We start from the raw sequence: 20,070 nt of genomic DNA on the forward strand, positions 1-20,070 counted from the left end.
GCCTTAGCTGACACTCAGTAGCAGTCTTGTTAACTGTTTTCCAATGCATTCTTTTCTATTTTTATAAGGATTTTTTCTTTTACGTTTACAGTAAGTTTTTTTTAAACAGACAGGGTTTTTGCAGACACCAACCCATATTTTAAATAATAATTAAATTAAAAAGATATGTAATAAGAAATAAAATTTAAATAGAAATAAGAATAAAGCCAGTTTCAGTTGACCTCTAAAAATCAAATAATACTTTTTTAATCATTCTAAAAATATCGGCTTATTAAAGTCAGCTTCAAGTTAATGGTTAATAATTTTTGGATGTTATTTTTAATTTGACGATAAATTCTAATATCAAATTTTAAAAAGAAATGAAAAGTTATTATTTTTAATTATTTAGTTCAGAGTTTTTTAAAGGTCATTGATTTGTTTAAATAAAAATATAAATTGTTTTTGCATATTTTTCACATTTAAAAGTTAAAGATAGTTCAGTGTAATGTAAAGTCTTTAAATACTGTTAAAAGGTTATTTATTTGTGAATACAAATATATATCTTTTGTGTATGTTATGTAATTTCTTTAATTTTCTATGATTAAAAATAAAACAGAATATTTTAATTAAAAGTAAATAATTAAATACAGGATATTGTCGTTTTTTATTTAGAAACAAAACAGCATTTTATTCACTGGTGTTTGTTGTATTTTAACTTCTGTTATATTTATTTGTAAATTACTTTACAAACAATTTTATTTCATATCATTTTTTTATATTTTTCTTAACAAGGATAATTCTAATATACTAAAAAGCCGTAAATGTTAAATTTAATTGTTTAAGTTATATCTTTAAGTTATTTCAAGTATGTTGTTAGTTAAGGTTATTTAGATAAATTTTATGTTTCCTTTCTATAAACATAATTTTTATCCTTTATGACTTAAAAAGTGAAAGGGTTTTATGTTAAACAGTAATGAATTTAATGAACGTATACGACAAGTTATTACTTTCATCTTCTTGAATTTATTGCTTATTTTTTTTCATTTACTATATATATTTTGTAAGCAAACTTCGTCATAAAATTAAGTCTGTTGACATTTTAATACGGTTTTAAAAGTTCAAGTTTCTCATGCAATTAATTAGTGTTTTACTGGAAAAAAAAGGATTAATAAAAAACAATTTGATCTTTTCTCTTTTTTTCATTGTTTGTTCATAGTCGCATCAACGATAAATCATTAATGACTTAAGACTTTTCTTTTTTCTGTTTAGCCTCCGGGAATTACCATTCAGGTATTACTTTAGAGGATGAATGAAAATGATATGTATGAGTGTAAATGAAGTGTAGTCTTGTACAGTCTCAGTTTGACCATTCCTGAGATGTGTGGTTAATTGAAATCCAACCACCAAAGAACACCGGTATCCACGATCTAGTATTCAAATCCGTATAAAAGTAACTGACTTAACTAGGACTTAAATAAAACTAAGTATTCATAGGTAATTAGGCAATAAACAGCAAATATTGAATAAGAAATATCAAAACAGGAACATAATTTCTATTTTCACTACGCGCATAGTACTTCGTAAATGATCTCATGAAAGCAAAACCGCTGAGTTTAGTTTTTCATTCCATTATCACAAACATACCTCTAAATTTTTTTGGTGCATCTCTTCACTTCTTAACCCTTCACATCTGAACCCAGGTATAATTGATGACGAATAGTCTCGAACATTGGGCAGTCGGGAGTAACTGGTTTACAGACAATTTTACATTGCACGCCTCAGTTTTGTTGAGAGAATCAAAAAGATGGGTGTGGGTTAGTTTTGTGTGCCCGATCCTCAGCCACGTTAGGATGACTTAATATCTTCTATTGTTTGGGGTAAAAGGTTCATGTAAGGCCGTGAGAAGATTTAACAGCCAGAACTTATTCCATTGCGTATGTAGTTTTACACGGACTGCCTTCGTGAATTCGCTCTCACGCGTATCGGAGGCCATTTTTTACCGCTCTCATGGGAGCCTCATCGGGTCGTTCGTTCCCGAGGATGACGTAATGGCCGGTGGCCCATACCAATACCACTGTCTTGTTTACTCTTGAGAGGGTGTCAGGTAGTTCGAATGATGGGCACTGATTTTATGTAGTTCAAGCTCTCCTAGAGTCGGTTATCAACAGGAAACTGTCGTCACTGTTAGACAATTTTGTAATGAAGCAGGGTAAATTGGATAGGCCTCACAAAAAAGTTTTCTCAGAAAAGTTAGCACTAAACTTATATCTTTTCTCGTTATTAGGGAGTATTATTGAACAGCCACACCTGTCGGCAGAGATAGAGCCGTCTATATAGGTATAAAACAGTAACTGTTGTATTTAGTCGTCTTGCTAAATAAGATTCGATCTTAATTTACCAAATTTTCGATAAAAAATATAAAATGTCTACATTTATTTACTAACACTTTTGAATGCATATTTTTTACCGCCTCGATTCAAATTGATAAAAATATTACAAATTTTAATATGGAAAATGGAATTAAATTTTTTTTCAAAGCTTAACAGTAAGAATATTAAAATTTAATTATTGTAAAAAATGTAACATTAAGAAACTGTTACACATTCCCTAAAAAAAAAAAATTAAATAAAAACATAAAAAATATAACTTATACTTATTGATAATAGATCAGTAATCTTGCTGTCTTCGTACTTATATTTATTTTGTGAAATAAATGATTCATCCTTCAACTTTAACTGATTTTTTTATAAATTATAAAATTCGATAAAAAGTTTATAGTTTCAATTTATTAAATCTTTATGGAATTATAAAATTTTATAAAAAGTTTTATTTAAAATGAAAAATTTACGAAAAACCCTTAAATAGCTTACTCAAATTTTAAACATAGAAAAATGAAACTCAGTAAAATGCCAAGCACCCAAGGTCTTTATGGAAAGGAAAATTCAAACATTTTTAACGGAAAATATAGGGTTGTAACATAACATTGTAAATAGTATTAAAAACAAAAAGTATGACGTAAAAAAATTGTGTTCCAACAATCCTAAACAGTTCAGCAAATTAGGACATAATCTTATTTCAAAACGATCTATTTTTGATATAAGACACCACAGTTCAAGTCTTGAAGGAATTCATGGGGAGAGGAAAAGCTCAAAAAGTTTTAATGGAAAAATTATGGTTATGACACATTATTTTGAAAAACACTGAAAAAAAAAATGTAATAAACATTGGGCTAACAACCCTAACCAAAATAAAGGTCATTTAATATTCTTCACAGCCAGTTTCAAAAATTATCTACAGAACCTGTTAATATAACTGCTTTACAGTAAAACAATTAAAAAAATTAAATTTAGAAACTTTTTTTTGTATCAAAATATTATATTTTTCGGGTTAAGAACGCTATTTGGGGTTGTATGAATATCATAATTTATTCTAGTGCAAACGTTTACTATTGGGAAAATGAAAAAAAAAACCGAATGCCGTTTAAATTTATTAAACGAAAAAAGCAGTATTTTATATATTTAATACGTAAAAAAAATCATTATATGGTGTCATTCACGACCTTAAATTTAAAATAAATTTCTTGTTCTGTAATCTCAGTATATTATTCGTGAATTTAAAGAATTTGTCGTTTCATAACGCAATAGGTTGAATTATTTTACTTTTTAGACGTCACGTATTCTTTGTTTATTTATTTTAAAATTATATTTAAAATTGTTATAAAACATGTACTGTAACTTATATTTATCTAACAAGACACTGGATTAAGAAATCATACGATTTTTCGTTTACATTGTACATGTATTTCAGTGTGTAATTATGCAATATTTTCTTTATTCTAATTTTAAATGATAATCATCTGTTATTTTTTTAACTTATTAAAGTTTTTGTTCTATTTACTTCCTGTGTTTATTTTTTACATAATTTGTACTTTAATGCAGCCAATGAAATCTTCAGCCAGAAATTAAAAAATTATTAAAATATGAATATATTTTAAAATTCATTTACTATATTTATTTTTTACTTTAAGTCATTAATCATTTCCTTACGACAAAGTGTCTTATCGAGATATGTGTGTGTACGCGAGGGCGCGTGTGTGTTACTTTCCCGGCGAGTTCATCTAGTTCAACTAGTTCACTAGTTCATCTAGACCAAAAAAAATATATGCTTATGTTGTGTACTTTTGTTCTTGCTAATGCTAATGCTTTTAGCTTTATATCTCAGGATTAGCTAAACAGATTTTATTGAAACTTGGCTCAAATATCTCTGTATATGAGTTGTTGAATACATTATTATTATTGATAATTCGGAGTATTAATACTGATTCGGAGTAACAGTACAAGGTGAAAAGATAAAGATGCTACGATTTGCTGATGATATAGTAATTCTAGCCGAGAGTAAAAAGGATTTAGAAGAAACAATGAACGACATAGATGAAGTCCTACGCAAAAACTATCGCATGAAAATAAACAAGAACAAAACAAAAGTAATGAAATGTAGTAGAAATAACAAAGATGGACCACTGAATATGAAAATAGGAGGAGAAAAGATTATGGAGGTAGAAGAATTTTGTTATTTGGGAAGTAGAATTACTAAAGATGGACGAAGCAGGAGCGATGTAAAATGCCGAATAGCACAAGCTAAGCGAGCCTTCAGTAAGAAATATAATTTGTTTACATCAAAAATTAATTTAAATGTCAGGAAAAAAATTTTGAAAGTGTACGTTTGGAGTGTCGCTTTATATGGAAGTGAAACTTGGACAATCGGAGTATCTGAGAAGTAAAGATTAGAAGCTTTTGAAATGCGGTGCTATAGGAGAATGTTAAAAATCAGATGGGTGGATAAAGTGACAAACGAAGAGGTATTGCGGCAAATAGATGAAGAAAGAAGCATTTGGATAAATACAGTTAAAAGAAGAGACAGACTTATAGGCCACATACTAAGGCATCCTGGAATAGTCGCTTTAATATTGGAAGGACAGGTAGAAGGAAAAAATTGTGTAGGCAGGCCACGTTTGGAATATGTAAAACAAATTGTTAGGGATGTAGGATGTAGAGGGTATACTGAAATGAAACGACTAGCACTAGATAGGGAATCTTGGAGAGCTGCATCAAACCAGTCAAATGACTGAAGACAAAAAAAAAAAAAAAATTATTATTATTTTTTTAATTCGATAATGGGTAGGGGAATATAGCGAAAAAACCTATTTTGATTTTCTTCAAAGACATTTTAGACAAAACTTTATTAAATCAGATTTGTTATCTACAGTGCATATATAAAGAATATATATTTTTTAAATCAATCCTCACCTCTTAAAATAGAAATATAAGTTTATTTTTTTGTTTAGTTTTGCTCTATTTCCTTCAGTTTAAATATTTTTCAAAAATTAAAAAAAAAAATTCGAGCTAAATAATTCAACTTTTTTATCTTACTTTTTCTATAAAAAAAAAGAAAATAGAACAAAAAATAAATAAGATAAAGATTTTAGTATACATGGAAATCCTTATTTTAAAGATGGCTTTGTGTTTCAGAACGTAGTGCCTAATGAAGGATTGAATTAAGCAAGTAGTATAAAATGTTTACATTAACCGCCATTTTGCTCTCTATGAAAGTAATGATTCTTTGGATATTGAAAATCACCTCATAGTTTCACGATAAACATGTGTTTCTAGTTAAATGTACACGGTAAAAGAGTGGATTTACTGTAAAATATATAGTAAAACACGGGTTTGAGATGATCCCAAAAATTACAAGAAAGAACCAACAAAAAATTGGCGTTTGAATTGATATAAAGGTTTTTTTCACGGGTTTATTTGATACATTAAAGAACGGCTACTCACAATGATGAATGTGTGTTCACGTTTAATTTACAACTTAAAACAGTTAATTTATTGAAAAATTCATAATAAAACATACGTTTAAGGTGTTTTATTCATTGAATAGTTTGATTCTGTCATGGAGATTTTCCCGTTTCTATTAATAATAATTTCTCAACTGTAAAGAGAACCACTGTTTTACTATTATATTCTCATCGAATCCAATCTTTCATCGTGAAATTTAACTGCAATCACCATGATTAAGTGTAAATTTTATTATGATGTTTGGTCATCGTTACTTTCAGCGATATGTGTAATATATCACTGATTATTATTTAATGTAAACAATAATCATTAATGTCTGTAATGTCAGTTTAAACTTCAAAATCATTGTTGGTTTTTTATTTATCACATCATAAATAAAAAAAGGGCGTATCTTGAAAACGGTGCGTCCTAGGTCAATTCTAACGCGACTTCGAAAGGATACACCGAGAATGTACTTCTCATATCCTTGGAACCGCTAGTTTCAAGCGTCTAGGTTCAACCATTGTGATAAAAGGGCATATCTCAACGCCCTTTTATCACAATACTTTTTGTATTTTATGATGAAATAAAATAAAAATATGTTTTTATTATCTAGTAACCCCTCAGTTAACAATTCTGATCACTTTTAAATTTATAACTATGTTTTGAAAAAATCGGTCATCATTACTTTCAGCAAAAACGGGATGATATGTCATAAAGGTTGTGGATTGTTTATTTTTTTATTGTTGAGATAGTTAATGACTTTATCTTATATATATATATATATATTTTTTTTTTTTTTTTTTATCCTTACGGCAGAAGGGCGTAATAGTTTTATTGACAGTTTTTTTATTTTTTGGTTTGATTATACCAAATAAATTTTATGAACTTATAAATCGCTTGTTAATTAAGGTAAAAAAATGGAGAAAAATAGTTCAACTATTTTATTTTACTTTTTTTCTAAAAAAAAAGAAAATAGAACAAAAAATAAATAAGATAAAGATTTAGTATGCATGGAAATATTCTTTCAAAATATTTTACCCGGAAATTTTAAAAATAATTTATTTATCGTAATTATGATAAAGGTGGAAATACTAGAAAAAAAAAGTTAATTTTCCGCATTACATATGTAGGATTAGACAGAACTACTAGCGCAATTTGTTTATTTATTAATGTTAAAAATTAATATTACAAACTAATTTACTAAAGCGATTTCTGAATAAATAAATTGGCTGCTAGTCGTACATTAAACCAAGATTATAATTAAGTTCTCAAACTTATGTTAATTATGTTATTCAATACTCCATACAATATAATAATAAATAGGTCTGGTACTATTTTGCATATTTAATTAAACGGGTTTTTTTTATATGCGGTTGTGCAGGTGAATGTGACATACATCATAATGAAATAATTGTGTTATTTGCAAATGATTATATATTTATGTCTATCATTTTCTAGAATAAATTATACATATTTAAATAAATTTCAAACTTCAAATTTATTCAAAATATCTGATGTGAATACCACCACATGATTTCCTTTTTTGGCCAATTAAATTACATATACACTTTATTTTTTAAATGAAAATTACGTAAAATTATATTTCATTACTAACTTCTAAAATTTTCCATTTTTTTTTTTGTATTGTTAACAATTATATATCGTAATTTTTTTTTTACAATCAGAAGTTAATAATTATTAATAAATCAATATATTTAAATTAAAAAAAGAAGTTAAATAAACAAAGTATGGTCTGATTCGAACCGATGTGCCTTCACTTTCTAAGATCCAAATATTTCATTAATTAAAATTTTATTCTGATATAACTCTGGAACCATTGAAAATAAGTACCACTTATGATATATCGTTGAAAACCTGTCAATAATGGTTTATTACTACAGTTAAGAAAAAGCCCAAAATCCAAATTTTTTTTGGACACTTTTGGTTCAGTTGATAGCAATCGAAAGCGGAGGTGCACAACTAGATGTTACAACAGTCCTAAATCAAAAATTTCAACATCCTACGACTAATCGTTTTTTAATTATGACAGATATATACGTAAGTACGTACAGACATCATGCCGAAACTAGTCCAAATGGATTAAGGGATGGTCAAAATGGATATTTCCGTTGAAATCTGAAAACTGAAATTTTCGCTATCACAATATTTCCTTTACTTCACACAAGGAAGTAAAAATATACTTTATTATGACGTCAATTTGTTTTGTAATATATTTTTTGTATATTTATATTCCATACGTATTTTCCGCATAATATTTTTAATTTATATCCTTATTCTTTACAGGATTTTTAATTTTATACAAAATCATATTAATTATTTAAGGAGTATAAACATTATCTGTGCGCAATCTATAATTTACGGTTAGTGGCAGTTTTACAGAATATTTACTAAAATTTTCGTATTACCTTTTTCCTTATAATTTATTCTAGCTTTGCAAGGGTACTGTGTACAGAGGGAACCAGCCTTAACATACCCGGAGCCAAATCTCGTTTACTTTAAGAAATTTATCTAGCGCTCTCGTTCTGATCATATAATTAGGAGTAAACTCGTTTATTTTACAATACTATTGATACTCTAGGAATCCTGTCTTTTTTGCATAATCAATATGGAGGGTGTTGTTTCTTTTCCCAATCTTTTCGATGAAGTACGGAAATGAATTTATTAAACGTTTTTAGTTTTTATATTTATTCGTACTTAACACCGGGTAAGCTTATACCCTTCTTAGAGGATGAATAAATCCCAACGTCAAGGTAGTTGAGGTAAAGTATGTAACAGAAATTTAAACTAGAAACGTATTACTTCAGAGGACGAAGAGAATGATATGCATGAATGTAAATGAAGTGTAGTCTTGAACAGTCTCAGGTCGACCATTCCTGAGATGTGTGGTTAATTGAAACCCATTCATCAAAGAACACCGGTATTCACAATCTAGCATTCAAATCCGTATAAACGTTAACTACCTTTATTAGGATTTGAATCTTAGAACTCTCGACTTCGAAATCAGCTGATTAGCGATGAGGAGTTCACCCCACATTCCTCACACTAACAAAATATCTGTGAAACAAACCTGAAATATTCCTGGAACGTTATAACCATAATGAAAGAATTTCTATTATTACAATATTCATTAAATGTTTATTGACAGTACTCTTTTTACTGAATTTGATTTTTCTGTTTTATATTACGTAAGTTCGCGTAGGTTCTTGCCACTTGTCAAAAATAGTTAGCAAAGTGTGAATTCTACATCTCCTAACACACGTATGTATCTTTTAAAGACTTTTAACAGCCTTACGCTCAGTCAGGGACTAACGTGTTCTAATAATACACCTTACGAGTCCATTATTAAAACAATTATAATAATTATTAATATAATTTCTTGTTTAAGAACCCATAATTATCATTTTTGAAAGATCTTGAGAATTTTTTCCCTTTTTAATAACCTTCGTGAAAAGAGAAGTAAACTGTAATAACTTTAATAATGTTATTTCCTGTTTTCCCGTAATTGTAATTAAAATAATTAATTCTTAACAGTAAGCTATTTTTTTAATATGTAAAAATAGATATTATTGTGTACATTACAATGTTTTTCTGCTTTCATTGATTTACATACACAAACTTTATTAACATAATATTAATGTCATATCTGTAAATGCAATATTATTATTATTATTAACGTGACAATTAATGTCAAGGTTGAATAAAAAAAATTCTTCCAGTTTTACTGGAAATAAATTGAAATTTTATAAACCTGATAGAATAATAATTTAAAAATAATTGTACTAAGTTATATATTTTTATTATAATATAATAAAATAATAATTGTAAAATAAAGAAAAAACTTACACCGGTGTTATTTTATCTATATATGAACTATCCAAACATTTCGTTAATGTTATTAACTTATCATGTTGTATCGGTGGATTGTAAATTTGTTCTCCAATTTCTTCTCGAAGACAGTTTGAAAATGCTGTTGATACATGAACGTAAGCCTAGAAAAAAAAAGATGTCCGTTAATAATTTGAAATGGAAATTTACAAATTATGTTTGAATCTATAAACTCAAATAGCAGACTAAAAAAAAAATATTTTCTAGTATTTATATAAATATTAAATCATTAATTTTACATTGAAATTAATCAATTGAAACGAATAAACTAATCGTCAATGAATTAAATAAAAAATGATAAAATAACTTTAGATCATTTATCAAGGCTGTTAAATGGCCGGCTCATTTAAGCCGGCCTCCATGGCGCGAGTGGTAGCGTTTCGGCCTTTCATCCGGAGGTCCCGGGTTCAAATCCCCGTCAGGCATGGCATTTTCTAACGCTACAAAACATTCATCTCGTACTCTGAAGCAATACCTAACGATGATCCCGGAGGTTGAAGAAAAAAAAAGAAAACTAGGCTGTTTAAAAGTTTACTTATAAAGATTTTAGAATTTAAAATCAATGAAAAAATAGACACCGGTTTTATACCTAAGTGTAATAAAATTGAATCACAAGTATTCGAAACATCCTTCTCTAAATCCACAGATTTAGTGAAGTCTCCTTCACTAAATCCACAGTCCATAAAAATATAATAATTTAATATTTTAATTATTATTATTATTGTCGATCTCCGTGGCAGAGTGGTAGCCTGACGGCCTTTGATCCGGAGTTCCCGGGTTGACTCCGGTCAGATATTGCCTTTTTCACACGCTTCAAAAATTTCTTATCACCCATCGGTAACTGTAAGTCAGCATAAGCCTATTGTTATTGTATAAATAATAACTACTATTTTTTTTTCTGAATTTTTATGGGCATCGACTGCTAAAGTCATTAGCCCTCGTCACATTCTTTAAAAGAAATTATTATTATCTCCATCAGGATCGTCATATGTAAGGGTGTAAAGGGCCGTAACATTTTATTTTTAAAAAAAACACAAACTTCACAATATACATTAAAACATAAAATACAAGGACAATCACAAACACTTACGGGGTGAAAAGGGCCCCAATATTAAAATTTGAGATAAGGTTCTCAAAAAACCATGAAATTAAAATTTCAACTTATCAATACCGTTTCTTTCTTTATATATATAAAAAACTACCGCTTAGAGATTCTTTTATGACAGCTTTAAACTTTCATTTTATAGACTTTTAAGAAGTCCACTGGCGTGTAAAAATGCAACTATTCCACTTGTTTTTTACTATGTTTGTTAGACGGTTTTTAACATCTACCACTCTTACAGGAAATGCATCCAAATCATCGCAGACTGTTGCCTTTCTGGCAGCTTCGTCTGCGATTTCATTACCTGTAATACCAGCATGCCCCGGAGTCCATACAAATACGCATCGCTGTCCTCGTTGATTTATAACGTATAAAATGGACAGGATGTTTGCAATTAGGACATCCTTAATGTTCTTTTTCCGAATTGCGACAAGTGTACTTAAAGAATCGGAACATATTAGCACTCTCTCTTCGCAATAGTGTTCAGTGTAGCGAACAACTTGCTGAATTGCAGTGAGTTCTGCCGTGTAGACACTGGCCACATCTGTCAGTTTCCAAAAGTGGGCTTCTCCATTTACATATATTTTGCATCCAACACCATGTTCGGTTTTTGAACCGTCAGTATAAATTCTAATATGTTCTTCGTAACTACTGACTGTTGCCAAAAATTCCTGTTGGATGATCACTGCTGGTTTTTTTTTATTTCTCCTTGAGAGAGATCCAACCTTGTATTTACCGCTGGCAAGAGCCATGACGGTATTTCTCTAGTAGAAATTGCCAATGTATCTGGAATGGCAATTTCGTATTTACTTCTTAATTCGTGGTACCTAATTCCGGCTGGTCTGGAATAGGTAGCACGACGTTCGTATAATGCAGCCATAGGATGGTTGTTAAAAAATTTAATATTTATATGGGCAGGATAAGCCCATATATTTGCTGCGTATCTTAGTAAAAGGATCTCTCTTCTATAATGTAGTGGCATTATTCCGGCTTCAGAGATCAGACTAGCCGCTGGACTTGTGCGGAAAGCGCCTGTTGCATATCTTATTCCGCTATTATGAACTACGTCTAACTTTTTTAAATGCGAATTTCTAGCGGATGAATATACGATACATCCGTAGTCTAGTTTAGATTGAACCAATGCTTTATACAATCTCAATAATGTCTCTTTGTCTGAGCCCCAATTTAAGTTCGATAAACATTTTATAATGTTTAGGGCTCTTTTGCATCTATCACTCAAGCCCTGTATATGTAATCCCCATGTAAAGGATTTATCCAATACTAGTCCTAAATATCTTACGTTGTCTTTATATTGTATTGGATTATCATCAATTGTCAACGCAGGACTTTGAATAGGAATTCTTTTCCTACAAAAGTGTACACAGCACGTTTTTTTCTGGTGAGAATTGGTGTGATAATAATTACTATTATTTTTGTTCAAAAGTATATTAAAGAATTATTTTAAAGTCAGATAAACTAAAAAAAATTGATTATTTCTAACTCTGAGTAGAAAACCTCGCTCATTTTTGCTAAATTTAAAAACATTTTGTATACGTCCATAATGCTGTATGAATAAATAAATAAATATATATATATATATAAATATGCGGGTAGCGCAAGTGTATGAGTCATTTGTCATGACTCATAATCTTTTAAAATTTCTAAAAAAATTCAGGAAAGGTAAATTATGCAAAAATATCAAGGAAAATCAGGTTTAAATAAACAAAAAAAAATAATTTAATTCCCTCAGTCAACTAATAATATTTTAAATATACAATACGAGTTTTCATAATGAATATTTTACGGATTATTTTAAAATTATAATAATTATTTTAGGAAATTATATTTAAAAATTACGTTGAAATATATTTAACCCAGAACTTTCACACTTATTTCTCATTTAAGTTGTTGTAAAAAAATATCCTAATCGATTTCAACAACACAGCAGTATTTAAAAAATATATATATTTCGAAATAAATAAAAAAACATTTTTTTTCACTTAATAGTGTTGTTATATCAACATTATTACGATACGAAAGTAGCTGAATTATTATTTTAATTAACAATAGCATGATAAAAGTAATATAAAACAAAGGATTTCCATTAAAATGGAAACAGATCTCTGTTATCTATCATATAAATAGTATAATCATTTCACCTTAGGAATCATACATATGCACAGTTTGGTCACTCGATCTGACTGAACAGGCAAATTGTTAGAGGATGGACTGCGACCAATTTTTGAACTGATAGAATTCCCTTAGTTTTTATAGATTACTCATTATTATATGACAATTACAATCTCTCTCTGTGTGCACGCGCGCGTGTGTGTGAGGCGGGGGGGGGGAGGTTATGGAGATGTGAGTATTGTGGCTCGTCATTTAACCTATTAATGATTAATGTCAATATCCTTGTGTGAGGCCATAATATAATTACAGCTTGATAACCAAGATTTTTATTCCCGCTAAGTCATTTGTTAATTCCTTTACGTAAAACCGCAAGTGTTAGATTTACATGTAAGCAGCCCATCGATTCCGATTTAACTAAATTACTAATAGTAAAGATGTAAAAGTGAACAAATTTCATCTTCCTGTTCCTAGATAAAATGAAGAGATCATAAATAAAACTAACATGCTTGCTTTAGTTGGAAATAATTAGTTTAGATTTCGTACAATCGAACGACCAAGCTGTGCGTGTGTATAAAATACGGGTACAACGGAATGAATTAAACATCTCATATATATTTGTACAACTAAAATTTTTTAATTTTAAATGAATGATTTGTGAGAACTTCGACAATAAATATTGTAGAAAGTTGTTTTTAATTATTTTGTAGATATTTGTACTTAAATAAGATAAACATGATTGATAAATTAAAAAAAAAAAATACCTTGCCGAATTCGGTAATCTATCCCAGGAATTTAAGACTACTAAAGTTGTTCAATTTAACTTCGAAGAATCTTAAATAATATTTTAATTAGGATTTAAATTTTTTTTGTTATACTACCAATTATTACATTTTTTTAAAAAATATTTGTTGTAATTTAGTTTTACGGTACGAAACTTTTATATCGGTTGAAAAAAAGAAATAAATCTAAGAATGTATAGACAGGTATGACATTCATAGAAAAAAGCTAACAACTGTGGGTTATTTCTGATGCATGACTTACACACACCTACACAGACAAGTTAGTTCAAACTATATTTATCATTTTATTTAAATATAATATTTTTTCATTTATTTAATTCAATGATTCTAACTAAAGCGCGCGGGAACAATTTCGCCTGCACGGTCGACAGAATGGTGTAGCCGCTAGGCTTAACGCACCACGTACCGAGTTAACCGGGCGATCAAGTTCGAGACCCAGCCAGACCGATTTACTTTTTTACACTTTATATATTATTTATTTATTAATTCTACCGCTTACCTGTGATGTCACAACATAGCGGACGACTAAAACAGCATTTTTTGGGTTGGGAGGGCGATTTTGTAAAAAATCTTTTTTTTTTACAAATATTTTTATTTTTTAATCGTTAACAAATGTGCCTAAAAAAGATATGACCTTAATTAGATGAAATCTCGAGAAACTGATGTGACCTTCATATATATAAAAGTAATCTAACCAAGTTTGGTTAGAATCGGTCCAGTGGTTATGGAGATATAAAGTGATTTACAGGCCAACACCGAACACACAACATACGTATGAACATTAACATCCGGAAAATTTCCATCCGGATTTTTGGGTTCCTTAGGTGTCAAAACGTCAAGATCTGGTGAAAACCTCATATGCTCAAATTTGACCGATTACAATACTTTCCTTTCTAGAGTTACAGCCATGCTATACCGCTATCTAGATGGGAAAATAAAAATAAGCTCTACGAATACGTTTAATAACATGTTAGTTTTGTATTACCGTTCATTTAGGGGTTAAAATTATACCCGCGCCTGCATGAGACTGAAATACTTTTTTCCGCTTGTTATTTTCTTTTATGCTAGTTATTCTAACCTTTTATAAATAACTGTAACTGAATTGTTTATTTCGTTCTCATTCTTATATGTTTTTATATATATTTTTTATCATTTATATTAATACATTTGAATAAATATAAATAAGTTTAGAGAGATACAATTATTTACAATATTTAAAATATTAAATATATTTTTTAAATATTGTAAAATATTAATATTTTGATTTCAAATATTAATTTTTTTTTTTTAATCTGTTCGTAAAATAAAAATATAATGCGCTAAAAGTTTTATGTTTTGATTGCAAAGCTATCCGTTGATATCCCTCTAATGTTTTTATATCATTGATTTGTAGTTGTGTAGTTATTAAAATATCTGTTCATAGGTGTAGTCATTTTATTTTTTTAGATAACTATAGTCAAGGAAGTTTATTGCTTCGAATTTTCATGATGGTTCTTTATTTATCTTTTATATACGGTACTGAAGTGTTTAATCTGTTTGCAAACTGCGAAATTGTATGTATTTCTATATGTTTTGATATTGTATATGTACTGTGATAAAATATTAACGAATACATTTTTTTTGTTTATATAAATGAAATACTGCTATAATATTTTTTCTACATAATTATCTTTATTTTTTTGTTTTAAGGATAATACTTAGAATAGAATAGTGATGTTTTTGTTTTTTGTTTTTTAATTAAAAATAAAACAAATAGATAGTTTAATGTAGTTTTGTAATTATAGCTGACTCTAACTAATTTTATATTATGTATTTACACATTATAAAATGAAGTATAAAATATTTGTTTGTTATTCAACTTAACATTAGGTTATGATGAAGGGTATTTTTAATAATATTGTTCTTCTACGGCTGTTTTATACAGTTTATTACGCGGCCGGAATTTTATAACACGGGTCATTATGAAACAAATTTTCATTATGATACAGGTGTTCAACCGATCAAAAGCCTATTCTTTTCAATCATTGACCAGAAGCGGGTATTATTTAATGTATCATCTGTTTTGTACTTTGATTTTAATTCGGTTTAGTTAGCAAGCAGAGCCACCGGTCTGGTCTAGTGGTTAACTCGTCATCGCAAATCAGCTAATTTCGAAGTCGAGAGTTCTAAGGTTCAAATTCTAGCAAAAATACTTTTACTAACTAGTGAAGGTACTTTTTAACTTTTATACGGATTTGAATAGTAGATCGTGGATACCTGTGTTCTTTGTTAGTTGGGTTTCAACTAACTACACATCTCAGAAATGATCGACCTGTGACTACACATGACTACATTTTACTTACATTCATACATATCATCCTTATTCATCCTCTGATGTAATACCCGAACGGTAATTCCCGGAGGCTAAACAGGAAAAAGAGAGTTAGCAAGCAGAGGTTAATTTGAAAGTACAGCAGTAGGGAACTACGTTTTTATATTATACTGTTTATCCTTTTGTTATTTATGTCGGATTCTGAGGAAGAAATGTCTTTAACACCGTTCGGTATTAAATAAAAGACAGAACTTATGACTAATAAATAACCTATTGCTTCAGAAATGTATTGTTAATGAATTTTTTTTAAATAATTAAAAAACGTTTTCCGTAAACATTGTATTCTATCATTGATTTAAATCAATAATCTCAATTTTTTCTCAGCTATATAAGAAATATTGTACGCAACTCTCTATAGTGGTCATTAATGAACTCTTGCGAAGTTTACTACACACTCAAGGCTTACGTCGTAACTTAGTTGCACTCGTGCATTAATGGCTATCATTATAAGTTCTTTGCATAATGTACTGACTGTTTTAATTTTCATTTAAAAGTTTTAATTTGGATAAAATCTGGTCATTCATAATAAATCAGTCTTGTTTGTAATCTGTTTAATTTCTTTTACAACTTACTAGGGTAATATAGGCACTTTTGTAATCGATGAATTTTATAGTGTAAAAACGCCTGAGCTAGGAGTAATTCGAACCCAGGAATTTATGAATGAACAGCAGAATCGTTACCAAACTGCAATGGTAGTTATTATCTACAACGAAACAGTACTGCAATCATCAGCTTGTGACAACTACATCCACAAGTTCGAACTTGTCTTCGTGCTACATGACAGTTGTGTTAATTCTAATTTTGAATTTTTGTATTTTTATATGTAATTTTTAAAATTAAAGGGTTAGGTGAACTATAATATGTTATTTCTTTAGTATAATCTAATTAAAAACGTAATAATTAGAGTAAAAAAAAAAATTCTGATCATTCTTTCCCATATGGTGTTATACAACAAATTTTGACTAATAATTACGTTATGAATCCATGTAATAAATTTTCCTACTATAGTATTTGTTTATGAAAGCATATTATTATTTTTTTTTTTACTTGTAGTCATTAGAGATTTATTACTATAACGGTAAATGGGTAGTCTTGAATAAACTCACGCCGAACATTCCTGAAATTTGTGGCTAATTGAAACCCAACAGCAAAGAACAATAGTATCCACGATCTAGTATTCAAATCCGTATAAAAGCCACTTTCTTTATTAGGATTTAAACTGAGAACTCTCGACTACGAAATCAGCTGATTTACGACGAGTTTAACACTAGATCAACCCCGTGGGTTTTAAGTGCATGTTAACGGAAAAACACAAAAATATTCAGTTACAATACTCTACTCTGATAGAGGAAAAAGTAAAAATAATACTATTATAAGACGTATAAATTTTTATTCTTAAATACGATAGTAAAAAAAAATGAATGTTAATTCTGAAACACATCAAATACTTCTGTCTATGAAGAGCCACATCATACTTTTATTGTTGTATTTAAAGAACGTATTTTTTTTCAATTGCGAACACATTTAAATGATTATTCCAATAAGGAATTTTTTTAAATAGAATTAAAGGATCTTCTTTTGAAAAAAAAAAAGTTGCTCTGTCGGTAAATTTTAAATAATATTAATAAAAAGATAATGTAATAAATAAACCAAGAAATTTCTGCATCCCATTTAACGTGTACATAAATAAGTTCTAAAATAATTTTGAGTTACGGAATCTGTATTATTATTTATTTTGTAGTTATATATTTTAAAGTAGTTTTGTAGTTATACATTTTATATTTTAAATATTTTATTTTGTAGTTATATATTTTAAATTTATTATGCTCGTATAATTAAATTAAAATTATTTAATATATTTATTAATATGGACTTTAAATAACTTCTATATACAGAATTTCACAAAGAAACAGAAAAAAAAATTTAAGACATATTCTTCAAGAGAAAATAAAGAATTACGTTCATATAAACATGGATCTGTTTTTAAGTTACAGCTTGGGAAAAGTTTAATCCTGATTTCTACTCAAAGGATGAAATGATGATACATTAAAATTCTTTGAATCTTAATTAAGGGATAATGTTGATTATTACTTATGATTTTTTACTTAAAAAATTAAATAAAACAGATTAAAGAATTGTACCTTTAGTAATTTAGAGAAAATTATCGTAAAACATAAAAAATTAGTATTGCAAAACACATTTTTTTTTTTTTAATTTTTGTGTACAATAACTTCGTTAAATTGCAAGGAATATTAAATCAAGAAATTATTGCGTTAACAATGAAAGAGGACATTTTGAACAATTATTGTAATAGTAGATTTTGAATACATTTTTTATATTTATTTTTAACAACTGATTCTATTTCTAAATATTTTCCAATATATTAAAATTGCAATACAACTTTTCTGTCACGTTTCAGTTCAGTTTATTTTTAATATAAGTCAAATTTTTTAGATTCTTCAAGTTTATTCGACATTGTAGATTTACTCAAAATTAAACTCTCTATAACGTTTTTCCAAAATTTTATTTATTTGTTTCTGGCCATTTAACCTAGTTATTACACCTCAAACTTAAAATCATATATTTCACAACACCGATTTTTACTTTCTTGTACGAAGTAATGGAAATACTGTGATTGCGAAAAATTTCGGTTTTCAGATTTCAATGGAAATATCCGTTTTGTCTAGTTTCGGCGTGACGTCTGTACGTATATGCTTTATGTATCTCGCATAACTCTAGAATGATTAGTCGTAGGATGTTGAAATTTTGGATTTATGTCTGGTGTAACATCTAGTTATGCATCTCCCCTTTTGATCGCAATCGACTGGACCAAAGTGTCCAAAAAAGCCCAAAATACAAAAAAAAAATTTTTGATTTTGGACTTTTTCTTAACTGCAGTATAAGCCCTCATTGAGAGCTTTTCAACGATATATCATAAAGTGATACTTATTTTCATTGGATCAAGAGTTATAGTCAAATGAAATTTTAATTAATGAAATATTTGGATCTTACAAGAGGAAAGCACATCGGTTCGAATTAGACTTCATCTCCTTTTTTTTAACTTTTTCTTTTTAATTTAAATATATTGATTTATTAATAATTATTAACGCCTGATTATAAAAAAACATTTTACGATAAATAATGATTCAGTAATAACAAAAAATGAAAAGAAAGAAGTTATTAATGAAATAAAATTTTCTATCCTTTTCATTTTAAAGAAAAATATATATGTAATAGGTGTAAGGAAGTCATATGGTGTCCACATCAGATTTTTTATAATTATTATTATTTAGTTACGGGATCTGCTTTATTCACTTTTTCAGGTCAGAAAGCAAATGAAATCATCAAATTTATCTCTTAATTTAAGTTCTTAGAATTTAAGTATGATTTCATTTTACCCTTGCAGCACAGATCAGGGCGAAATTTTTCGCAAACTATAACTAGAAAATAAGATGTTTTTGAATTCATGCTGGTAAACATTCCTTCTTTATTTTCACTTGTACGAAACATGTTCTGAAATTCTTTCCGTTTCTTGGAGAGAAATCCTGTATGTTTTGTGTGTGTGTGTGTGTGTGTGTGTGTTTATTTCATGAAATAGCACATTCTTTGAAAGTTACATCGTAGTAATAAAATTTTGTTACTAATAATGCATTATGAATAATGTATTATTATTTGTATTTAAGATTTTATTACTTTTTTATGTGTTTTATCTCAAGCTTATTAAAATAAACTACAGCATTACTTTTTATAATAAATTTTCTAAGCTTCTGTAATCATTTCGTCAGACCTTAACTTCATTGTCATGAGTACAGATATAGCAAATCTTCCATTACATCGTTACGGTTTTATTAAATTGTGTCCTTAAATTTCATACAGTTTTATTCTGAATTATTTTGTATAATAGTAATGAATCAAGACATATATTTCAACATATCAGAATAA

General features: G+C 28.3%; 1 protein-coding gene across 3 annotated transcripts in view; it reads right to left on the reverse strand.

Annotated features, from left to right (window-relative positions):
* Positions 1–20,070, reverse strand: part of LOC142330634 (fatty acyl-CoA reductase wat-like) — a 283,198-nt gene that overhangs the window by 17,996 nt on the left and 245,132 nt on the right. For all 3 annotated transcript variants that reach the window (XM_075376059.1, XM_075376060.1, XM_075376061.1), the window contains one exon: positions 9,684–9,829. In XM_075376059.1, the coding sequence (XP_075232174.1) occupies positions 9,684–9,829 (146 nt within the window). The remainder of the gene's footprint in view (positions 1–9,683; positions 9,830–20,070) is intronic.

The sequence above is a fragment of the Lycorma delicatula genome, chromosome 9, assembly GCF_047948215.1.
Source record: "Lycorma delicatula isolate Av1 chromosome 9, ASM4794821v1, whole genome shotgun sequence".
Taxonomy (NCBI): domain Eukaryota; kingdom Metazoa; phylum Arthropoda; class Insecta; order Hemiptera; family Fulgoridae; genus Lycorma; species Lycorma delicatula.